Below are 22,080 nucleotides of genomic sequence, written 5' to 3'. Positions count from 1 at the left end.
TTTATATTGCTGCAGACTCGGGGACATTGGATAATAGCATAGCGTGTGCATACTCACAATTAATTTGCACGGTTGGTCTTTATCGTTCGGCGTAAATTCCTCGCGCATCAACAACGGGAGCTCTATCTCCACTGTTGACTTGTAAGACTCCAGTTCAGTCCAATTATTCCGCTCATTTAACAGCTTCGCCTTCGCGGCACGGGAACTCATTTCCCGATGGTCATTAGTCAATGGCATTGAAATGTGAGCAAAGAAGCCTAATACCACCTGTCCTTCCTGGCGCCAGCACCGAGGACCCCAACTAACAAGATGCCAGCTGCAATCCGCAACTTGCGGAATAACCCCAATCTCCTCTATGTTCGCCTCCCGAATCTCGTATCCTTCATCTGCATAGTCGTCGGTGTCGTCTGGCTACTTCTCCTCCCTCTAAACGAGTATTCCCGACAGACCTACATCTCCGAGAATGCGCTCTTGCCGGGCCAAGTCCATGCGTATTTCACGGGAAGCGAGCAGAACATCTTCCGGGGTTACAAGAAAGAATTGGAAGGATTGTTGAATGATGGACAGGCGAGAGGCGGCCAAAAAGACGAGGCGGAAGTGACAGCGGCGTATGTCAAATGAACCGGGCACAGGCTGGACTATTCGCTGATACTTCGACAGGCTCTCGGACAAGTTGCAGTCAATCTTGCAAGCGGCGGGCCTTAAAGTTGCCACGCAAAAATACGAATACACCTCCGCTGGGATTACGCACCAGGGCGAGAATACTTATGCCATTATCCATGCGCCGCGCGGTGATGCCACGGAGGCGATTGTGCTGGTTGCGCCGTGGAAGACGGCTGATGATGAGCTGAACCTGAATGGTGTCACTCTTGCCTTGACATTGGCAAGATACTTCAAGAGTGAGTTTCGTGGTTGCGTGCCTCTAGTCGAGTTATTGACAGCTATCTAGGATGGTCGTTATGGTCCAAGGATATCATCTTCTTAATTCCTCCGGACAGTAAAACTGGCACTCAGGCTTGGATCGATGCCTACCACGATATGCACCCGGCTTCGGTGCAGCCACTTCCTTTGAAGAGTGGAGCATTGCAAGGTGCACTAGTCATCGAATACCCATTCGAGCACCGGTTCCAGACCCTCCATATTGTATATGACGGAGTCAATGGCCAACTCCCTAACCTCGACCTGTTCAATACAGCTGTAGCCATTGCAGGCGGCCAGATGGGCATCGGGGCCAATCTACAGGAAATGTGGGGTCACGACGACAGCTACGAGCATCGTCTGCAGACTATGTTCCGCGGTATGACCAAGCAGGGTCTCGGGTATGCCACCGGCGCACACAGCAGCTTCATGCCGTACCATATCGACGCTATCACACTGCAGACCAAGGGCGAGGGATGGGAGGATGAGATGGCCCTGGGCCGGACGATTGAGTCTCTTTGTCGCAGCTTGAACAACTTGCTAGAGCACCTGCACCAGAGCTTTTTCTTCTACCTGCTCATGCAGTCCAACCGTTTTGTCAGCATTGGAACCTACTTGCCCAGCGCGATGTTGATCGCTGGAAACTTCACCATCATGGCAATTGCTCTCTGGATACGTACTGGGTACTATCCGGAAAGCAAGCCAAGTGCTAAACCAAAGAATGAGAAGGCACCCACCGAAGAGAAGGGGACGAATACTATTGTCGAAAGGAATACTATCGCAGAACGATACCTTGCTTTACCACTCTCGCTTGTTGTCGGACTCCATCTACTCGGCCTTGTCCCGCTCTGGGTCTTTAATAATGTCTTCCATCAGGTGAGATCTGCCAGTCTACAACCACAATGATAATAGCTGCTAACGAATCTACAGTACTTCACAACTACCACCTACATATTTGTGGTCGTGGACATCATCCTACCCCTTCTCCTTGCCGCAATTCTCTCCAACGGCCTCGGTGTATCAAAACCAATCATCCCCCAACAGTACCACCTCATAAAATCCTTCTCCCTCCTCCTACTGGGTCTCTCCCTCTCAACCCTCGCCACCCTCAACTTCTCCCTTTCATTCATGATTGGTCTGCTCTGCGCGCCACTTAGCTTCATCCCTCGCCTGCGAGGCTCCGTGCCATTCCGCTTGGCAACCTCCAGTCTGGGTCTGGTGCTTCTCAACCTCGTCTCCCCGCCAGCTGTTCTCCTTGGCGTCTGCTGGTATATGGGGGTCTCAGTCGAGACTGTCCTCACCCAGGCGGCTTTCGGTTGGGATGTTTGGGGTATGTGGACCCAGGTCGTTGTTTGGTGTGTGTGGTGGCCGGCTTGGTTGATTGGCTGCGTGTTGCTGGGGTCGTCGATTTTCTGATTACTATATTGTACATTGTGTCACGCGCTTTGCCGCATTGATCCAATGCTTAGGATATTAATAAATAAAGTCCAGGAATCTACGTACTACTTCCAAGACAAAGAAACAAAGATGACTAGCGCGCTGGATACCACTGGCAGCAGGAAGTCCAAATATCAACTGCGGCTGACGTCCAGGCACCAATTCAATACCAATGCAATGCAAATACACATCCAAGTGCATTTAAATGTAGCTAGGTACGTACATGTTCTGCTCAAATATGTACTCTGAATGTGTACGCCCTCTTTAATGTGTTTCATTTGCCACGCCGTCCCTGTCTTCAAAGAACTGACTCGATTTCTGATTCTTACTCTCAAGGCCCAAGCATCTATCGCTTCGCAGCGGCCAATTACGATCAAAGAACATTCGGCATTTGACGCTAGAAGAGCTTAAGAGAGGTTGGACAAAGACCGCCCCCAACTTTATGCATACTATATCAGAGAGGTCATGCACGGGTGATTCAAGCGAACAATGAAAGCATCCAGGATGTCAAACTTCCGATACGACACATTTCCCCGAGTCTTTGTCAGGCCCTTGAACAATACTAACATCTCACATTCATCACATGCATGAATATTGGATTGTTCCTGACCAATTCCATGCGTCATGCCCTAACTCGGAAACAGCTCTGTTTCTTTCATGCAGCGTCTCTATCCAGTTTCGATTACACGGCCGCGATTATCTCTATCAATCTATATAAAGAATGAGCCTTGTTACTCGACCAAATGGCTGTATCTCCCAGGTCTACACAAGAACAAGATGGGTCTCTTTCGAATCGACTTCCTTGCTCTATGGCTTCTCTTCCTGCGTCTCGCGACAGCCGCCGTCCCGGTACCAACCAGCGACGGCTACTGCTTCGTCTATCTCATCCAGGGTTATGATACGTGTGCGCTGATTGCCAAAGCACACGGCATCACCGAGGCCGACATCGAGAGCTTCAATAAAAACACCTGGGCGTGGCTCGGATGCGGACGACTATACCAGGGCGACTTCATTTGTCTCAGCGCTGGGAAACCGCCGATGCCAATGGCCCTTCCGCATGCAACCTGCGGCCCACAGGTACCTGGCACAACACGTCCGGCAAAATGGGCCGACCTCCCTGGTTTGAACCCATGTGCTGAGTCCAAATGTGTAAGTAAAGTCCATATCCCCGTATAGATCTAGTCCTGACAACTACCAGTGTGCGTTCTGGGGTCAATGTGGTGTCTCCGATTTATATTGCGAGGGTTACCGTGCACCTCCTGCCGGTCCTACAGCCACCGTGAAAGGGGCGACAGAGGCCCCGACGTCCGAAGTCACTACCAAGGCAAAGGCAACCGGAGTCCAGCAATCCACCAAGACCGGCGCAGGCTCAAAAGCTACCTCCAAATCCAGCACCAGCTCCAAGTCCAGCACTACCGGAACCACCATCATCAAAGCCACGAAAATCACTACAACAACTAAACAAACTACTACCCAAAAAACAACAACACAAGCCGCGCCTAAAGCAAGCGCGTCTCAATATAGCTGGACGGCACCGTGGGAGATCACACTATACAGCCAAGCAAACTGCCAGGGCGACTACTACCACCTCGAGGGCTATAACAAAGAATACCTCGACGACAAGGGCTGCTTGGCGCTCCATGGAGGCCTCAATAGCAAGTTCACCGAGACAGGCGTGACCTGTAAATGGTGGACTTCTAATAGCCTCACGTGGACTAGTTGTGATGCGAGCAAACTTGTGAAACCCGAGTCGTGGCTGCTCAAGAATGGGTATTGCTCGATTTTTACTAAGACTGATTGTGATTGCTTTGATACTTGGAAGTTGTATTATCAGCCTAAAGGATGTCATAATAGGACTGAGGGGATTGATCCGCCTACTTTTGCTGCTTTGGAGTGTTCGATTAATGGATATTAAAGGGGATGTGGAGAGTTGTGTATATAGATTCTTTTCTCGGAATGAAGTTGTTCTGGTTTGTTATTCTAGAACTATGAATGTCTTATTCTTCTTATTCTTCCTTGATGAGTGAAGTAGATATCGAGTCAGGAAAACATGTAGATCACATGTAGACTCACTCATATTCGAACTAAAAATATATTGGAACCACCATAAGAACGACACCATTGTATTCATTATAATAGAACTTATCAGAACACAAGTGAGATAAGACATCTATGCAGCCCAAACATCCTTACCAGCCCCCTCGATCCAGTGACCGAGCTGATTAACACCAGCATCCCATTCCTTAAGACGGTTTCGCATGCCATCAATCTGCTTCATATCCAGAACCTTGGGCTGAACCCAGTGGATCTGTGCAACCTGGGCAACTTGATCAATAGACCCACGCAGCAAACCCAGCGACAAAGCCTTCATAACGAGATGTTCGATCCCATCCGGCTGCACCTTGGTCTCGGACGCGATAGCCTGGAAAGAGAGAGAGCGGTCATGAGGGGGACGGTGGAAGACCATCTCCGTCAGTGCCGAGAGCGAGATCTTCTGGTACAGGAATACCCGGTGTGACTCCAGCAGCTTGTTCTTGCTGATGTTACCGGCCAGCACATCGTAGGCAGTCAGGTCGCCCTTGTTGAAGGCGAAGAGAAGGTCGCGGAGCCAGTTGTGCGGGGTCTGGGTCAGCGAGTCCAGAATTGGGTGCAGGAGGAGCTCTCCGAAGTTGTAGATCGTGTCTGATACCAAGGCCGCCACGCTGAGGTTGTACGCGCGCGATGCGCGCTCGGTCTCGGTGAGTTCTTCCAGGTCAATGCAGGCGAGGTAGAGGAGGGCGTTTTTGTAGAAGGAGGCGAATTCTTGCTTAGCCTGGAGGGGGTGTTAGCTTCAGTTTGAGTGCCGTGTCCGGCTGGACATAGGATAAGTCGAATCACATACGTGGTAGTAGTCCGCATTCACTTTGTAGAATGACGCGTGCACAACAGTCTCGACCGAGTCGAACGTGTCTAGCACCCGCTGGCAGGTGGCCAGATCCGTCTGTGCTCCTTCCAGATGCTTCAGCGATAGCTTGACGTTGGCCACGTCAGCGAGCGCGTAGACATATGCATCCTGTGTGTCGGGCGTATCCGTCTTGTTGGCGAGGGATGTGAGGAAAGCTAGTCGTTCTTGGTCATCTAGAGGGAGATGGTTAGCTTACATCAACGCAATCGAACACTCATCATGGTGATTTTTTGAGCTTTCGGGCTAGACTGTGGACCACCAACCTGCGCATTCTGTTGCTGCCATCAATCCCAGCGACACAAACTTGAGCTGGTTGATTCGGTCGGCGAAACTGAGCACGAATGTCTTAAACAGGGCTAAGCGATGCGGAGCACTCTCTGGCATGCGGAAGAACTCGACCAACGAGTCTGTAAGCTGGTGCCATAGTTTGCGCTCCCAGTAATCTTCGAAGGTGAGGAAGTAGGGTTGTGTCTCCGGGCTTCCTTGTGCTTGCTGCTCGAGCAAGAAGTCGGGGATCTTAGACTCCATGGTGGAGATCTGTGTGCTGTTTAAGTTGGTATCACTGACAGAGGACGGTATGCTGGGTTAAAGAGGAAGGTGGGTAAACTCGGACGGAATTGGAGATGTTGATGGTTGATGCGGACTGCAAGAGAGCTGATATGATGTCCTCACGTCGGCAGTTTGGAGAGCTCTCGCTCACCGCCTTGGCTTCCACGGTGTTCGATGCTTTGCTGTTCGACGTCGGTTCTCTGCTTTGATTTTGATTATCTTTGGGGTTATATAGCTTTTTAATTTACATTTTCAACTGGTCCTGTGGTACTTAGAGATATTGCATTAATACAAATGAGAGGAGGGTGGTTAGTTATAAAATTCTCGGATTGATAAGCTAAGTGCCTTAAAAATCCAAGTTACATTGTGCTTAGTTGAAGGTCTTCACGCGAATTGAATTGATTTCAGCCAAAAAATCATGCTTTTTAAATACCGAACAGAATTTTAGGGTTTCTCGATTGCCTCCGTGACGATGCTTATAGACTTCAAAGCAAATTACTAGTATGCGGAAGGATACAGAAGATGAAGATACCACTATGTTCGCAGAGTTTGGCCATTTCGAAGGTGAAAAGGGAGCCAAACCCATCACAAAGAGCATTCTTCGGACACTCCTCACCCGCACGAGTTGTCTTTCAAAGGGTTGAACGTATTGATGCGCAATCTAGTCATTGGTGTAAGTACAATACGTTCGTCCTGATAAAACCATGAAGCCAGCGATATTGGATTAGTTCCACAGAGATCATGATTAAAGGCGGAATGATGAATTAGATTAAAGGAAGGCCCAGAGGGGTTGGGAAGTTTTAGTATGGAATTTGTAGCTGTCAAGATTTGACTATATTTGAGATGACATTCAATTACATGTCCAGCTCTCCGCGTGGCCAACCAATCCAAATACGACCAAGGCTTAAGCATCTAGGTCTTTGGGCTTGACAGCACGCACCAAATCAGGGTAATCAAACTTAGCGGCTGAGTTAAGAAGCGTCGAATTACGAGGATGCGCCTCCTTGGTCTCTCCACGGAATAAGAAATTCATCGGGAACCCAATATCGAACTCATAGGCCCCCTCAATCTCCTTGATATCCTCATCCGACAAATCAAGCCCAAGGGCCTGGATGTTACTCTCTAAGTGCTCAACCTTCCGCCCGCCGATGATAGGCGTTACATAAGGCGCCTTGTGCAGGACATATGCCAGCGCCACACTTGTCATCGCCGCCCCGTGTCGCTTTGCGACACTCTCAAGAACTTTCGACACCGCAATTTCTTGATCCGTAGCTGTGCTGCCGCGCCCAGGGCTCTTTGATTTGGAAAATTCTTCCCATTGCGCTTGACTTTTGAAGTTGCCACGCCCTAATACGCCCCAGGGTGCAAGACCCATCCCTTCAGATGCGGCCATTGGGATGATGTCTCGCTCGAAGTCGCGTGCCGCGGCATTCCATCTGCCTTGGTAGACGGAGAAAGGCCGTAGGCCGTGGTAGCGGGCGTCTGGGTTTTGTTAGTGTGTTTTCGTCGGTCGAGGTTAGGTGAGCTCACATTGGTTTGCTTTCACCACGACCCAGGCAGGTGTATCGCTGATGCCTAGGTAGAGCACTTTTCCGGATAGGACCAGCTGATTGAGTGAGGTCATGACTTCTTCAATGGAGGTGCTAAAATCCCACCAGTGGACATAGAGCTGCATCCAAAATTTAGCAAACGCTGAGCTATAACAGGTTCTTTTATCTCATAGTGGCCATACCAGATCAATATAGTCCGTTCTGAGCTTCTTGAGACTAGCATCAACCGACAGCTTTAAACTTTTGGCATTATTACCGACAAAGTTTGCCTGAATCTCAGATGGAACATGGGTGCGGTAGCCAGTGGTATACTTGCTGGCGAGAACAATCTGATCACGTACACCGCGAGCTTCCATCCACTCGCCGAGCCATTTCTCTGAATCTTCGTTTTGGTAATCGTTGGCTCTTCTGTTCGTTAGGTCTATCTCAATAGAGACAAGCAACAATTGTTTGACTCACGTGTCAATAAAATTGCCCCCATTGCCGTAGTATGTGTCGAGGATCTTGAAAGATGTATCCTTGTTGCATTCGCCGAGTCGTTCTTTCCTGTTGACAATTGTAGCGTTGGAGAGAGCGTTGATTGATATCAAGCACCTACCAGCCTTCACCGAAGTTCATTGCACCTAAGCATAATGGACTGACCTTAACGCTGGCAGTGGGGGCGAGGAGACGGTAACGGCCGAGATGGGATTTTGGGGTACAAGCAGGGGCAAACATGATGAATAGGTGTTTTTAATGTTCAGAAGCTTTGATGGTTCCAAAAGTGAGAGACTAGAGCAAAGAAATATCTTATTTATATTCCTCATGTTCTCATACACGGGGTCATTTATCCCCCGGACTTTACAAGGTCCTAAGCCCGATCAGTGGTGGGGCATCGTTTGGTGGCGGTACGTCCGTAATATATCCACCAATCAAAATGTCACTAGTAAACCTAATGCGGCAGCTCCGTCGTGCTCCACAATACAGTAGCCTCCCGGTCATAATCCTATTACTCCGCAAATAGATCGCGATTACCAGCCAAATGTGGAAATTATTGCTTAGTTGGGCATATATTACAGTGATGGCCAATAAGTCCACATAATGAACATGTTGGAGGTCGACGACCTCCAGTCTAGGGAGGAAAATTAGGCTCCGCTGGTGTGACCTCTCCCTCCTCCCTTTCTTTGTGTCTGTATTAGATCCTGAGCCTCTGTAGTAGATAGGCTGCCTTCGTAAGTGAATTGAGAAAGAAACAAACAGGGACACAAGATGGCTTGACTCGTTCCTGGAATCATTCATCATTGGGTTGAATAACTTTCACGGAGATAATGCCTAGGGATTGTACATAGCCGCACGTCCTTGCTGTCGGCCAACTATGTTAGCAGAGCAACCGGCTATAAATGGGTTCCCGGCTCTATTTCCGAGGCATTTGACAATCTGTACGCCTTGAAAAATCTTGGCGAATACTGGATATGGCCCCAAAAATATAACATTTTCATCTCTTAACTCCGAAAACCCGAGATGTGAAGTTATATATGGAAGATAGACCAAGAGACAACAATTTGATATATTCCAGCAAGCGAGTAAATCTCTACAGGCCTTTACTATCATCGTTTTTATTTTGATCTAGTTCTAGAATGGTTTCAAAAGGCATTCTTCCTTGGGTTGCTAGCATGCTCTTTAGTGCTGCAACCTCGGAGGTCTTGACTTGCAGTGACTGGCTTTTAGGAAAGGATCTTGATGTCATACAACCTCAACATGGAAATATTGATTACTTGTGGAATCAGCTGTGGCGGCCATTGGTAAATTTGTCATACTTTTTCATTTTTTATTGGAGATTGAATTCCGGCTAAACTTCCTAGGCGATTGCTCAGGCCGAGCCCTTTTATGACGCAAATGTGTCAGACTTTGATCCTATATTTGATCATCTGATCAAGGTAAGCTGAAAGGGTCTTCAATTATGAGTATTCGGGGGGTTTTCATATTGATGTTACTACAGTATAATATATCGGATGCAAATACTGACGAATATGTGAATGCTTTTCTTCCAACTGCCAGAGATCTCATTTCCCGGGCAGAGGAAGCAGAAAATCACCGGAATACACAGATTGCGGGAGATTTGTATACGTATGTACCAGTGCTCACTTTGCAAGACATGCAAAGAATGATTCCGCTCGGGAAAGGGAGCTGATTGACAGAGAAACAGTCGTGCTGCTGTTGTCTTACGTATTGCAAGATATCCTTCACCAATTATACCCACAAAAGAGCTTGCTTGGAGAATGCAGGTCGATGCTTACTTCAAGAGCGCCAAGTAAGTAGCCATATAAATCCCCGATCTCTATTTTTGGCCTTTGGCGTGGTAGCTAAGCACTGATCATGAATTCTTAATAGATACCTTGATCCTCCAGTCTCTTCCGTGCAAATAAATCACACATATGCTGCTAATGGGGATGGACCTACGATTCCGGTTGCTGTCCGACATGTTCCAGATTCGGAATCCTCGGCCATACTACACCCAGTTCTTCTTTTTGTTACTGGCGTCGACGAATTTCGGCCTGACTTCAATCCATTGACCGAATGGGCCGTCAATCAGGGATATGAGGTTGTTGTGGCCGAGGTGCCAGGAACAGGTGACTGTCCAAGCAACCGATCGGACCCGGTGGCCGGGGATCGTCTATGGAATAGTGTGCTCAATTGGATGGAAAGCCAACCTCAATATGATACCGGACGAATTGGAGTCTGGTCATTCTCGACGGGAAGCTATTACGGAGTTAGAATGGCACATACCCACTCTGATCGTTTGCATTCGGTCGTCGCCCAAGGGACTCCGGTGCATGAAGCATTTAGCCCGGACTGGATTAGTCACAATGACGACCACGAATATGCGTTTAGGTATAGTTGCTTTGGGGTGTTTTTGTATCAATTACTAACAACGTTTACAGGGCGACCCCTGCGCTGACGTCTAAATGGGGTTACGAGAGCCTCGATGAGTTCAAACAGAATAGTATGCAGGATTATTCCCTTGTCCTAGATGGTACATTGGAACAGAATTCAACGCAGCTACTTATGATCAATGTAAGTTTTTCTCCACCCTGGCGGTAATTATTATTGCTATGGTAAATCTCAAATTTTGATAGGGGATAAAAGATGGGTTCTTTCCAGCCGAAGACACACTGATACCTCTTGATTTTGGCCAGCCAAAGCTCGTCAAGCTTTTCCCTAATGAGACCCACATGGGAGGTGACCCAGGTTTCAAATTGGCTCAAGATTGGTTGGTGAGTGTTCTGTGAATGATGAGATAGGAAAAATATTGCCTATAGTACGTATCATACGCGAGGATTTCCAAAAACAGTGATTTCGATTGGATTTTCCTCATGATGAACAGTTATTCGTTCGATGTAATGTATTCTTTAATTTTGTGCCACTCTACAGGACTGCCGTCAGCTCAGCAGGCAGCTCAAAATGAAAGGAATTAGTCCAAGACTGATTTTTAGCAAGTAGAGCATAGGAGGTCATTTAAATAATAGCTTTTTAGGTGACCTCAAACAGTCAAGGGGGACAAGAAAATTGTCTGGACATGATGGGTTACCTGGCACTGCGGTCTAGGAACGCAGTATCAGATCTAGCCCAAATGACCTGGGACAAACTAAGATGGTAGAGGAACGGTAGCAGACGCAGCGAAGACAGCGGTACTGGTGAGAAATTATTCGTTTCCCTCACATTACGAAGCCTCTTCCACATGGAGCGGCGATAGGGCGTCTTTCTACGCTCACATGTGACGTCTTCCAATCAGCTTCTATTACGGTGACCATTTTGAACGAGCCCGCAGATGTGACGCCAAACAATCTTCATATTGATCAATCAAAAGACAACAATTCGTCTATTTCAAACACGAGCGAGCGAAATTGTGCTCGAAACACGGTGGGGTACCCTCGAGAAAGGCCGAGGACCGTATGATACGGATCAAGAACCGATTGTGCTGGTCCCCTCGCCCATGGTAGATTCTTCGATGGACAATCACTTGATATAGGCTTGGATCTTGTCGGTAACATCTTGGAGACTATGAACGACCAGTGTGGGCTTCAGATCCGGGATCACAGCGTCTTTCCAGCCTGAGCCTGCTCGATCGACCCAAACCGCACGCATGCCCATGTTGCGTGATCCGACAATATCGAACGGATTAGCGCTGATAATCCATATATCTTCGTTTGCAAGTCCCTTGCCGAATTGCTCAGCTAGACGCTGATAGAATAGTCGAGAGGGTTTGTAACGTTGTATGTCGTCTGCCGTGAGAAGCCCGTGAAAAATGCTGGCATGCTGCGAGAGGCAACGATTCACCGAATTCGACACCATTACATTACTACCATTGGAGAAGATAACCGGCTTGAAAAGGCTTTCCTGGCTCAGTTTGTCCAACGCTGGCGCGACATCAGGGAAAGCAGACAGATTATCATAAGCCGTCATCAACTGTGATATACTCGCGTCATCAAGCGATTGACCGTTCTCCGCAAGTGCATGCAACAAGGAATTCCGAGTGACCTCGGTGAAATCTTCGTAACGTGCTATCATGAGTCAGCTCTGCTATCGATGCAAGGAACATTCTAGGCAGCTCACACATGCTATTCAGCCTCCAAGTATATTCCAATTGGAAACGTCTCCATTTTTCCGAAATTGCCCTTGCAATTTCTGGCTCGAAATGTATCTGCAGATGACTTTGAATCGATTCCGTGGACAGCAATGTGCCATACAGATCAAACGCCAGTAGTATTTTGGCACACATTATGGAAATTTGCAGTGAATCCTTCCTCTTTCCAAACGATATGACTAGAGTGATGAAGCTCGACTGATGTAATCCCTCAGCTATGAGAACAGTGCGCTTTTATATGCGAATGCGATTTCTCGCATTCGGCCGAAAACCCCGCTCGCGGCGGGAACGTATTACAGAACATATCCCAGAACCCTATGTAACCTATGTTTTGGAGTGTAGAGAAACCTCTCGCATTACGTCAGTCACTAGAATCCCCAAATGGTTCGGGCAAGTTCCACCAGCCTATGGCAAATCAAGTGTTATTGTATCTTACCAGGGGGCTCCACTGTTATGGGCTGCTATGTACCATACATCCACACCTTCAGCCACTGCACCCCCGGTCCGGAGGCATGCCTTTCGAGAGACATCACCTGATGACGCATTCCCGGGAATAGAGGACTTATCTCCAGTGCGGCTGGCCCGGGTGATAGTCAAATCGAATTGGGATAACACTTCCAAGATGAGCTAAATTTGTGGAGGCAAGTTGCTACCCTTGCAGCGTTAGGCTTTTATGGCGATCCGATGCCAGTCTTTTATTCCTCGGTCTAGAAAAAGGTGCACGGAAGGCGGTCTGGACTGAAGGGAAGATAAATTCCAAAACTCGGGCATTTCGGGCAGTAGAAGTTGACGGAAATACGGTGGTAAGGCAATTGTATATGTGGCAGAAAAATGTCAATAAATTCTCTAACTCTCCAAAAGAACTCGGTACACGAGCAGAGCGTTAATACTCGGCGGTGGTCCAAATAGGTGTTTTGCGGACTTGCGCCTATTCACTGCTGTACTGCCGGGGTTGAGGCCAACGAGACTTTCGGTGTTTCAGCCGGTGGTGGGTCCGGGTACACACCCGCCCATTGTTTCCACTCTTTATGTTCCGGGTTTACAGGCTTACTGGAGATGGCAACTGGGGAAGCCAAAGGAATTGTGATAATTCCGAGGCAAAGATCCGCTGCCCTTATCTGCTCTCAAGGGTAATACTCCAATTATATTGTGGGTGCGAGACTGGTCGACCTAGGCGTACATGATTGTGATATCAGTCCCTCGCGGATATACCCCGAAGAGATAAGCGATCAACTCGATATTCTCTCACTCAATTTGCCCACCCAAGTAACCACTGTTCGAGGCATACAAGACCTCATCGGAGACCGGCTATTCAGAGATCTCCATTCGAACATGAGTCCGCACGTTGGCCTAGTTGTTGAGGGTACAGCTCATGTGAAAGGCAAGGCTTGCGGCACACTCATCGCAAGTGACTTAGAGCTCAGCTTCTGGGGTGGAGTCAATCCTCAGACAGGAGAGATTATTGACCGTCATCACGATTTGAGTGGCTACCATCTCCAGGATACTGTCCTTGCTATCCCCAGTGGTCGTGGTTCATGCTCTGGAAGTGGTGTCATGTTGGAACTTCTCCTGAACAAGAAAGGACCAAGAGCAATCCTTTTTGAAAGACAGGAGGATATTCTCACTCTCGGGGTGTTGGTCTCGGAGGAGATTTTTGGGAAGACCATACCGGTTGTCGTATTGAAACCGAAGGATTTTCGGGCAATGTTGAGAATGAAAGGGAATGCTATCTACGTCGACTCCCACCGCGTTTCCGATAGAGTCTTCAGTGACACACGAACAGAGCTCCAAAAAGAGCCAAACGGAGGCTCTTTTGCTGAGGATGTGCAGCTCTCGAATTTCGACAAAGAACTGCTTCAAGGACTCCACGGGGAGGCCTCTCGTATCGCAATTCGGATTGTTTTGCGGATGGCAGGCCTCCTAGGAGCCCACGAACTGATGAATGTGACTCAAGTTCATGTGGATGGCTGTGTTTATACAGGCTCCGGGTCTCTTCAGTTTGCAGAGAAGCTCCGGGACTGGGGAGGGAAGGTCCGAGTTCCTACCACGCTCAATTCCATCTCGATCGATCAAGAGCGATGGCGTGATCAAGGTGTCGATTCTTCATTTGGGGAAGCGGCCGCAAAATTAGCGAAGGCATACACCGACATGGGCTCTAAGCCAACCTTTACCTGCGCGCCATATCAGCTGCAATCAGCACCAAGAAAAGGGGAGCAAGTCGCTTGGGCAGAATCTAATGCAGTTGTCTATGCCAATAGCGTACTTGGGGCTAGGACCATGAAGTATCCCGATTATCTGGATATATGCATTGCCCTTACTGGGCGCGCTCCTAAGGCAGGACCGCATGTTGACATCAACAGAATGGCGTCACTCATCGTGACAGTTGATCTCCAGGATGTGGAGGGTATTGACGATTCCTTTTTCCCTATATTGGGATACCACGTCGGAAGCATTGCTGCAAATCGCATTCCCGTGGTTATTGGACTACAGAATTTGGCGCCATCCAAAGATGATTTGAAAGCCTTTGGGGCTGCGTTTGCAACCGTTTCTAGCGCGCCCATGTTTCATATGCTGGGTGTCACCCCCGAGGCAGCCTTGCTCAGCAATATCATGGACGAAACACACCAGGTGCCGTCCGTCGCCGTTAGAATGGAAGATCTGATTGAGCCCTGGCAGAAGCTCAACAGTGCACATGAGCATCAGTCCATCGATCTCGTCTCCCTGGGGAACCCGCATTTCTCAATAAAAGAAATCAAGACATTGGCTCTCCTTTGTGAAGGCCTTGCTAAATCACAAGATGTTTCCATCGTGGTGACATGTGGGCGGTCTTCCTATAGCTTAGCCAGCCAAGCGGGTTGGGTTGAACAATTGGAGAACTTTGGCGTCGAATTCATTACAGACACTTGCTGGTGTATGATCACGAAACCAACGATCCTGACAACTGAGAATGCCATCATGACTAATTCTGGGAAATATGCTCATTATGGACCTGGTCTGACAGGACGAAAGTTTTTCTTTGGAAGTCTCATGCAATGTGTCGAAGCGGCATGTCGAGGCACCTATGCAAAAGAAATGCCACAATGGCTGCTCAATACCAGTGGACGATGATTTGCGGATTGATTTACATGTATGACTTTTTGAATCTGCTTTTTTTTTTTTCAATGGCAAATATTATCTAGTTATAGTTCAACTTCATAGCGCATTTACGAATACAATATACAAGGTCCTGTAATGTCGATGAGTCGTATACGAGACGCGAAGACCTGCTTGCTTAAGAAGTCGAAATTGACCGCTATTTTATCACGATACTTAAGTCCTGCACTCTTCATTTTGAACAAATCAATTCCAGTGCCTTTCAATTCCTCTTACTCTGTTAAAATCCTCAAAATCACCGTGTCCCCATCACGCTTTGTATTGTAGATGATATGATTGTACCTGCCGGAAACACTTAGTGGATCCGGGTACACTCTCCCGCCCCACTGCCCCACTACTGTATTTGGTTTACAGTCCCCATCGAAAGTTTCCGTAATTTTCTGCGAGGCGACGCGTAACGAATTGACTAAACATCTTATGAAATGGTAACATGAAGATGTTGAGTTAGCGGGCAGGTACAATTCATACAATCTTCCCACGTGACATGATCTCATGATCAGGGCGGTGAACAAAGAACTCTCATCCTCATTCTCAGATTCCATCATTCATGTGCTAGAAGACGAGATAACCAGCCATGGATGATTCTAGAAAGGGCCGACGATGGCGGCATCCTGTCCCACAAGAACTTCGGAAACGAGCTACTCGAGCGTGAGACGGTCCCGCTTCCTGGTTCCTGCAGTTCTTGTAGGATGGCATCCTGGTAGACAGCTTGTCACTGACGATTTATCGTATCCTCAGATGCATTGCCTGCCGTAAGGCCAAGGAAAAATGCGAGGGCGGGCGTCCTTGCTCTCGATGTTCTCGATTTGGACAGCAATGTATCTTCGAAGCCGCACATTCCGACCGGTAATTTCTAGATCTATTGCTTCTCCAGATGTCGCTCATATGCATCACAGACGTTTTAGAGAAGAGTTTGACCGAACAGACGAAAGAGAACGAATTCACTGGATGGAGTTACTATTGAAGCATTATGTCCCAAATATATCGCTCGAATTGCAGTCGCTGCGAGAGAGGGCTTTGGAAATCAGCAAATCAAGTACCACTGGACAGGTGAAATCTGGTCAGTCGAATGAAATTATGTCAATAGGCTTGGCAGAAGATACAGAATTTGCCATCAGTCCCCAGTCGAACACGACAACACGTGAGTCTGGCCTACTACAAAGCTGCGATACTGTTTTCGTCTTCTACACCAATGAGCTGACTTCGTTGTGGGCCAAAGAGTACGCAGGTGAGCTCTCCTATGTGTCTCTGTCTATGAGAATGCAACAGGTCATCCACCAAAGCCTCCGTAACACACTCCCAGAGGTATTGTCTGACAACCTTGTCCAAAAGGCATTTCTCAGTAAGCCCCTTTGACTAACTGATTGATGAAGGTATATGAGCCAACAGACCTATTTGGGGATCAGTGGAGTGCGCATCCATTGCAAAGCGAAACAGGCTTGATTTCCTCGTCGTTGGAGTGCCTCCCTCCGCGCGATGTTGCTGAATTTCTTATCAACTCTTTTTTCAATTATGCCCAGACAAATGATTTCTACGTGGAACAAAGCCAGCTCTGCGAGACACTAAATTTATGCTACTCATACTCGGCTCAAATGCAGTTACCACATCCCGACGCAAGCTCTGTATGCGTCTTGCTAATGACACTGGCTATCGGCACTCGCTTTGCGCACATGGGTTCTCCTTGGTGCGTTCGTTCTGATCGAAAGATCCAATCTGTACCAGATCATAAAGGCGGTACTCAATTCTCCGAAGACGAACTGGGACTCAAATTCTACCGATTCGCGTCGAAACTTCTGCCCCTTATAATTGCTTCGGCCTCACTGCGCACTGTTCAAGCATGCCTCTTAATGGGGACTTACTTTATCCATATCGATGCATCTGGTCTATCATTCACCTATTTAGGGTTGGCATTGAGAATGGCAGTCCAAAATGGAATGCATAGGCGATACACCGGGCACGATCTCGATACAGAAACCATCGAAATTAGGAACAGGGTATTCTGGACCACGTATTCCCTGGAAAGGTATGCAGTTATATTAGATTCGTGTACTGATAACCCATGATGACAATAAAATCAGGCGCATCGGGATATTACATGGGAAGCCCACTTCTCTGAATGTTGCGGAAGTTGATGCTGCATTTCCCACAAATATCCCTAGCTTGCGACCAGCAAATGACCCGTCCAACTTTTCAAACATGATAACTTCTATTTGTTTAACATCGAACCTGGCGAACTTCGCCACTGAGATGTAAGGAGAATGCTTAAGCGATAAGTGAACTGCTACTCATACTCCTTTAGTGCATCGCTACGGAAAGCATCCACAGACCATAAAAAGCAATGCTTGGACAATTTACTTTCGCAACGAGAATCATTTCTGGCTTGGTGGGCCAGCCTACCAAACGGAGGGTTGTGCAGAGACCTCGGTCCATCAAGTGGCTATTTCCGCACCACCATTCACCTGCAACTCGACTGCTGTTTGATTAGAATCTTCCTAGGCTGGTATCCTTTGATTGAGAGGGTCACAACTTCCTTTTTCCACAATCCAGAAGCCGTCGATATAGAGGATGATCTACCAGGAAAGTCGATACTAGAAGCTGATTGTGTGAAAGCCTCGTTTGAGGTCGTTAACCTGTGCACTCTGCTCGATGACAAGATAGGTCTTGCCCGGGTGTCCTTCACGGAATTTAGTGCATGTCGGGCGGCGTTGCTGGCGATTCTTGCACAATCAATCTCGACACGCACGGCGAAGCTTCGGAATGCGTTATCTACCGGACTCCGGTTGTTTGGGGTCATGTCAATGGGGGTGGGCTCTGCGCCATCTGTGGTTGCTTGTATTGAATCTCTACAGAAATCTCTTCACCACAGAATGGGACACAGCCCTGGGAAGATGTCGACCGAGGATTTAGGCTATGACCTTTTTAAAACCTGGGTCAATGATTGGGGAACTGAAGCCGCAAGCATCGGAGCCAGGGCTTCGAATACAAGCCACTACACAAGTCGTGCAACCAATCATAACCAAGGGGATGGCGTGCTATCAAATGTAATGGACTCGTTGGGGTTCGATGGCCTATCATCGGCCGACTGGTTCAATTCGTGGTCGTCTTTATTCGCAGAGGTGGAACAATGAGAAATTTTCGAGGTGACATGTGCTGCTCTTTAGTACCGAAGCGATTAGAAAACAGAGATAAAAAGATTATATACCTAGGTATATTTTGCTGATCTCAACAGTTCGTTCTCGAGAAATCAGAGGAATCTCACAGCTTGAACATGACATACAATGGTGGCACACCCAGGGGAACGGCCAGGTCAATGTGGTCTTCTCAATCACAGTTTACCCTCGGAGCAAGATCACCATCGAGAATTGGGATCCTCCAGCACATGGAGCAAATCCTTTGCCCACCCAAAAGATGGAGATTGTTCGACACCCAACTAAAATTGGCGGATCCCTCAAGATCGATTTCGAGGACGTATACCTTCGCCCCAAGCAGCGCAATGAGACCGATTTTATTCTTACGAATGCCGAAATGGAAAGGTTCGCATACTTAGTATAGTGCGCTCAGTTTCCCTGGCTTCCTAGATCATTCTTTCGACCTGAGCGCTGACTGAGCATAGACTGAGCATAGACTGAGCATATCCTGAGCGCTTACTGAGTGCTAATTGAGCAATATTTGGACATTATTAAGCATACCCTAAGTGCTCACTGCTCACTGAGTGATCACCTGTGCTGTGGAATACAGTGAGCAAGACCCTGGGCGCCACCATAAAGCAGCGGCACCGATATATACAGCAACATATTTTTTCACCTTTCTTCGTACTCGAAATCCTGAGCGGTAGTTGTACTTTATTTATAATTGTTAATATTATTTGCTCCATGCTAGGAAATACACCCTAGATCAGCTAAGAAACACCACTAGCTTTCCTTTCACAATCCTCTTCCAAGTCCTTAGGTGTTGTATATGGACGGGTCCCCTGCCTAATCCTAATTGGACCATCAACTTGGACAGTGAACATAACGGCTTATTTCTCATCGCGTGAAAGCAATAGGTACCGTAAAGGAAATGATGATTTCTAGAGACTTAGTACTCACTTGCATGAAGGCCCCGGAGTCTACGTAAGTTGTATGCCGAGCGAACAATGCACGTGTTGGCCTCCAGGTTCCAAGGGATCTAAACTATATGAAAGTGGAGACATAGGTGTAATTGAGCGACCTTGAATAATCCTGCTGTCAAGTTGCTCCTGGTGCTAGGACATGCTAATCAAAGTGGAATACTACGATACTATGACATGATGTATAAGAAGGCCCCAAAGGGAAAGGTATTTTGTATTTTTGTAAAACCCCGACCACACCCCAGCAGGGAACATGGAATCATAGATGCTAACGAAAAGCGACACATTTAAGCGTCATCGACGTTGGTGGTGTGGAGGCCCTTGGGGTCCTTGACGTTGACGGCCTGGACGTGGGAGTAGAGACGCTCGGTGGCGTTCTCCTCGTCGTTACGCTTGCGGGAGATGCGGACACGGATACGGAAGGGAACGCCCTTGATACCGGCTTCCCAGACCTTCTTGTTCAGCTGGGGGTCGACGCGGACGTCCTTGGTGCCCTGTTGGTGAGTTGAGCATGTTAGCGAACTGATTCCCCAGCGGGGTCAGGGGAGATCGCTCAAACTTACCATAGCCTGCGTAGCGAATGCGCGGATCTCCTTGATGGCCTTAGGAGCACGCTTCTTGAAGCTGACGCCGTGGCACTATAATTCCGGAAAAGAAGTTGCAATCAGTCTTCCGCCCGAATGCCATCTGCTAGAGAAAACTCTGCGCGATGAATGTTCTGGTCTTTCGGCCATAGTGGACTTCATAAAACTAATTCTTCTTTTGTGTTCCGGGTGCGGATATGTGTGGATGCGAGCGAAGACTTTTTCAAGATCTCCGCTCGGCTGTCTCTATCGCGAAGCAGACAAAAGACGAAAGCGCCATGTCCTACCTGCAGATTTCTCCGCAGGCCATGGTGAGGGTGGTAGTGTGACATAGGGGGGATTGGTTTCCCATTCGACCCCGGATGCACACACACACCAATCCACACCACACACATTCTTTTCCGTAACAAATTCCATTTTCAGGAAAAAGTTTCTTGTTCTCTGTCCAATATATGCCTCCAGAACTGAATCGTATTCGAATCGTCGCAGGTAGACAGGGAAAGGGTTTGTGTTCAACATACTCGCTTGTGCAGGTTGATGGTGTACTCGCGAGTCACCACATCGGCGATAGCCGAGCGCTTGTTGCCAGTCTTGACGTTGGACATCTCTGCGGAGAAGGTTAGAGGATAAATTCGGAGTGGTGATTTGAATAGACTGACTGAAGGGGTGGTCGACGGTGGGCGGAGGTGATCGATTGTCAGAAGAAGAGTTCGCGGTCGATTTTCGAGTGAAATTCAGTGTGGTCTCGCTTGCCTGCGCGGGGTCTGATTGGACGGAGTGGGGCCATTTTCAGCCAATGATATCGTGGCTGTGGATATCGATGCCTCAGGCAATAACCACCTTATTCAATCTCTGTTATAGTGATTTAATGAAGTTCTCTGAATGTTCAAGTTGAGACTATATTCTCTAGATAAAATTCTAATAAAAATCCTTCGCAGTCTCCCAAAATCTATTTCTGGCCTGCGCTCACATCGGGATAAAGATCAAATCGGCGCTGGGTGGAGATGGGAATTCCACTGCGAATGTCCGCAATGGAATCGTTATCCAAGTCAGCGTAAATAATAGTCTCCTTATCTTCAGCCTCGGAGAGAATAATTGCGCTTGGGTTAGCGACCAAGCTGTGACCATAGGCGTGGTAGGCGGCATCGAGATCACGCGCCGGGCTGCAGAGTGCCACATATGACTGGTTATCAACAGCCCGGGCACGAGCAAGGAGCGACCAATGCAAAGGACCGGTGGTGGTGTTGAAGGCCGCCGGGTAGACGAGGAGGAAAGCGCCCTGGCGGGCGGCGATCATCGCTGCCTCTGGGAAACGAATATCGTAGCAGATGGCGAGACCGATCTTTCCATACTCCGGGAGATCAATGACTGTCAGCTCGTTGCCAGGTGAAAGTACATCGCTCTCCTTGAACTTAATCTTGCCCGGGATATCAATGTCAAACAGATGAGTCTTGCGATGAGTGCCAATCAACGCGCCCGTCGGCGAGAACACCAACGAGGTATTGTAGTACTTCTTTGTTGATGGCTCCAGCTCGGGAATACTCCCGCCGACAAGGTATGCATTTGCCTCTACGGCGATGGCCGACAGGGCGTGGAAGGAGGGCGATTGTTCAATCGTGGGAGGAGAGGGAAGGAGGGTCTCGGCGTATTTGGGGAAGAAATTCGTGCCATAGGGTGAGTTGAAGCACTCGGGAAGGACGATCAATTTCGCGCCAGCCTTTGCAGCTTCCAGGACTTTGCTCCGAGCATGAGAGAGGTTCACGGCCTTGTCCGCTCCTAGATGGTTCGGTCAGCTGGGAAAACATTGACAGATCTTGGAAGTCAAACCTGATGCGAGCTGGACAAGAGCCAATTTGAGGGGCTGTTTCAAGAAGGTAGCCATGATTAGGAGTAGGAAGAAGAAGAGTTGGAGGTGAGGGGACTATTAGAATGACTGGAATGATATCGGAGTTGCGCGTTGCGAATGTTGCGAATTGCGGGGACGGCTATTTCGCCGATAAGCAGATTTCAACATTACTCGCTCAAATTGTTGTACGTGAGGTCGATGTTGGAGATGTTGGAGTAATTTCGACTTGGTTCTTACTAATTCCGTGTAGATAGGCTGGTAATCTTATCCGGCTTCAATTATTGGAGTCCAGTGGTATTTTAGGCCTCTTTTTGATCCGAAGTAGAGACGTTCAGCAGGTCACTCTATTGAGTAATGCATTTACTCC

The 22,080-nt window shown here is 48.2% G+C and overlaps 10 protein-coding genes across 10 annotated transcripts; 6 read left to right on the top strand and 4 right to left on the bottom strand.

Annotated features, from left to right (window-relative positions):
- Nucleotides 1–230: 230 nt before the first annotated feature.
- LCP9604111_5283 (GPI-anchored transamidase subunit GAA1) lies at nucleotides 231–2,334 on the top strand (the record flags this gene model as incomplete). Its single annotated transcript, XM_039073076.1, has 5 exons — nucleotides 231–243; nucleotides 317–608; nucleotides 661–899; nucleotides 950–1,794; nucleotides 1,849–2,334. The coding sequence occupies 5 exons, from the start codon at nucleotides 231–233 to the stop codon at nucleotides 2,332–2,334; spliced, it is 1,875 nt and encodes a 624-aa protein (XP_038928745.1).
- A 798-nt stretch (nucleotides 2,335–3,132) lies between these two features.
- LCP9604111_5282 (LysM peptidoglycan-binding domain-containing protein) lies at nucleotides 3,133–4,270 on the top strand (the record flags this gene model as incomplete). Its single annotated transcript, XM_039073075.1, has 3 exons — nucleotides 3,133–3,504; nucleotides 3,554–4,125; nucleotides 4,210–4,270. 3 exons carry the CDS (start codon nucleotides 3,133–3,135, stop codon nucleotides 4,268–4,270), a joined length of 1,005 nt encoding a protein of 334 aa, XP_038928744.1.
- Nucleotides 4,271–4,525: 255 nt separating this feature from the next.
- On the bottom strand, nucleotides 4,526–8,115 carry LCP9604111_5281 (proteasome regulatory particle lid subunit RPN9; the record flags this gene model as incomplete). The annotated part of the gene is made up of 8 exons (XM_039073074.1): nucleotides 4,526–5,167; nucleotides 5,237–5,472; nucleotides 5,563–5,836; nucleotides 6,789–7,330; nucleotides 7,379–7,517; nucleotides 7,581–7,803; nucleotides 7,858–7,944; nucleotides 7,997–8,115. The coding sequence occupies 8 exons, from the start codon at nucleotides 8,113–8,115 to the stop codon at nucleotides 4,526–4,528; spliced, it is 2,262 nt and encodes a 753-aa protein (XP_038928743.1).
- An 899-nt stretch (nucleotides 8,116–9,014) lies between these two features.
- Nucleotides 9,015–10,667, top strand: LCP9604111_5280 (alpha/beta hydrolase family protein; the record flags this gene model as incomplete). The annotated part of the gene is made up of 7 exons (XM_039073073.1): nucleotides 9,015–9,179; nucleotides 9,240–9,314; nucleotides 9,377–9,504; nucleotides 9,584–9,688; nucleotides 9,769–10,269; nucleotides 10,320–10,452; nucleotides 10,515–10,667. The coding sequence occupies 7 exons, from the start codon at nucleotides 9,015–9,017 to the stop codon at nucleotides 10,665–10,667; spliced, it is 1,260 nt and encodes a 419-aa protein (XP_038928742.1).
- A 727-nt stretch (nucleotides 10,668–11,394) lies between these two features.
- LCP9604111_5279 (HAD family hydrolase) lies at nucleotides 11,395–12,157 on the bottom strand (the record flags this gene model as incomplete). Its single annotated transcript, XM_039073071.1, has 2 exons — nucleotides 11,395–11,939; nucleotides 11,992–12,157. The coding sequence occupies 2 exons, from the start codon at nucleotides 12,155–12,157 to the stop codon at nucleotides 11,395–11,397; spliced, it is 711 nt and encodes a 236-aa protein (XP_038928741.1).
- A 191-nt stretch (nucleotides 12,158–12,348) lies between these two features.
- On the top strand, nucleotides 12,349–12,931 carry LCP9604111_5278 (uncharacterized protein; the record flags this gene model as incomplete). Its single annotated transcript, XM_039073070.1, has 3 exons — nucleotides 12,349–12,449; nucleotides 12,684–12,825; nucleotides 12,884–12,931. The coding sequence occupies 3 exons, from the start codon at nucleotides 12,349–12,351 to the stop codon at nucleotides 12,929–12,931; spliced, it is 291 nt and encodes a 96-aa protein (XP_038928740.1).
- A 423-nt stretch (nucleotides 12,932–13,354) lies between these two features.
- LCP9604111_5277 (uncharacterized protein) lies at nucleotides 13,355–15,130 on the top strand (the record flags this gene model as incomplete). Its single annotated transcript, XM_039073069.1, has 1 exon — nucleotides 13,355–15,130. The coding sequence occupies one exon, from the start codon at nucleotides 13,355–13,357 to the stop codon at nucleotides 15,128–15,130; it is 1,776 nt and encodes a 591-aa protein (XP_038928739.1).
- A 619-nt stretch (nucleotides 15,131–15,749) lies between these two features.
- LCP9604111_5276 (transcriptional regulator family TF) lies at nucleotides 15,750–18,303 on the top strand (the record flags this gene model as incomplete). The annotated part of the gene is made up of 7 exons (XM_039073068.1): nucleotides 15,750–15,823; nucleotides 15,914–16,021; nucleotides 16,072–16,316; nucleotides 16,395–16,480; nucleotides 16,549–17,198; nucleotides 17,254–17,424; nucleotides 17,475–18,303. The coding sequence occupies 7 exons, from the start codon at nucleotides 15,750–15,752 to the stop codon at nucleotides 18,301–18,303; spliced, it is 2,163 nt and encodes a 720-aa protein (XP_038928738.1).
- A 1,267-nt stretch (nucleotides 18,304–19,570) lies between these two features.
- LCP9604111_5275 (60S ribosomal protein eL31) lies at nucleotides 19,571–20,199 on the bottom strand (the record flags this gene model as incomplete). Its single annotated transcript, XM_039073067.1, has 3 exons — nucleotides 19,571–19,777; nucleotides 19,847–19,921; nucleotides 20,155–20,199. The coding sequence occupies 3 exons, from the start codon at nucleotides 20,197–20,199 to the stop codon at nucleotides 19,571–19,573; spliced, it is 327 nt and encodes a 108-aa protein (XP_038928737.1).
- Nucleotides 20,200–20,379: 180 nt separating this feature from the next.
- Nucleotides 20,380–21,749, bottom strand: LCP9604111_5274 (carbon-nitrogen hydrolase family protein; the record flags this gene model as incomplete). Its single annotated transcript, XM_039073066.1, has 4 exons — nucleotides 20,380–20,474; nucleotides 20,527–20,620; nucleotides 20,838–21,643; nucleotides 21,695–21,749. The coding sequence occupies 4 exons, from the start codon at nucleotides 21,747–21,749 to the stop codon at nucleotides 20,380–20,382; spliced, it is 1,050 nt and encodes a 349-aa protein (XP_038928736.1).
- Between the last annotated feature and the right edge of the window lie 331 nt (nucleotides 21,750–22,080).

This window comes from Penicillium roqueforti (assembly GCF_015533775.1).
Source record: "Penicillium roqueforti strain LCP96 04111 chromosome Unknown scaffold_12, whole genome shotgun sequence".
NCBI classification, from domain to species: Eukaryota; Fungi; Ascomycota; class Eurotiomycetes; order Eurotiales; family Aspergillaceae; genus Penicillium; species Penicillium roqueforti.
Note: the sequence above shows the minus strand (reverse complement) of the source record. Positions and strands in the feature narration are given on the sequence as shown.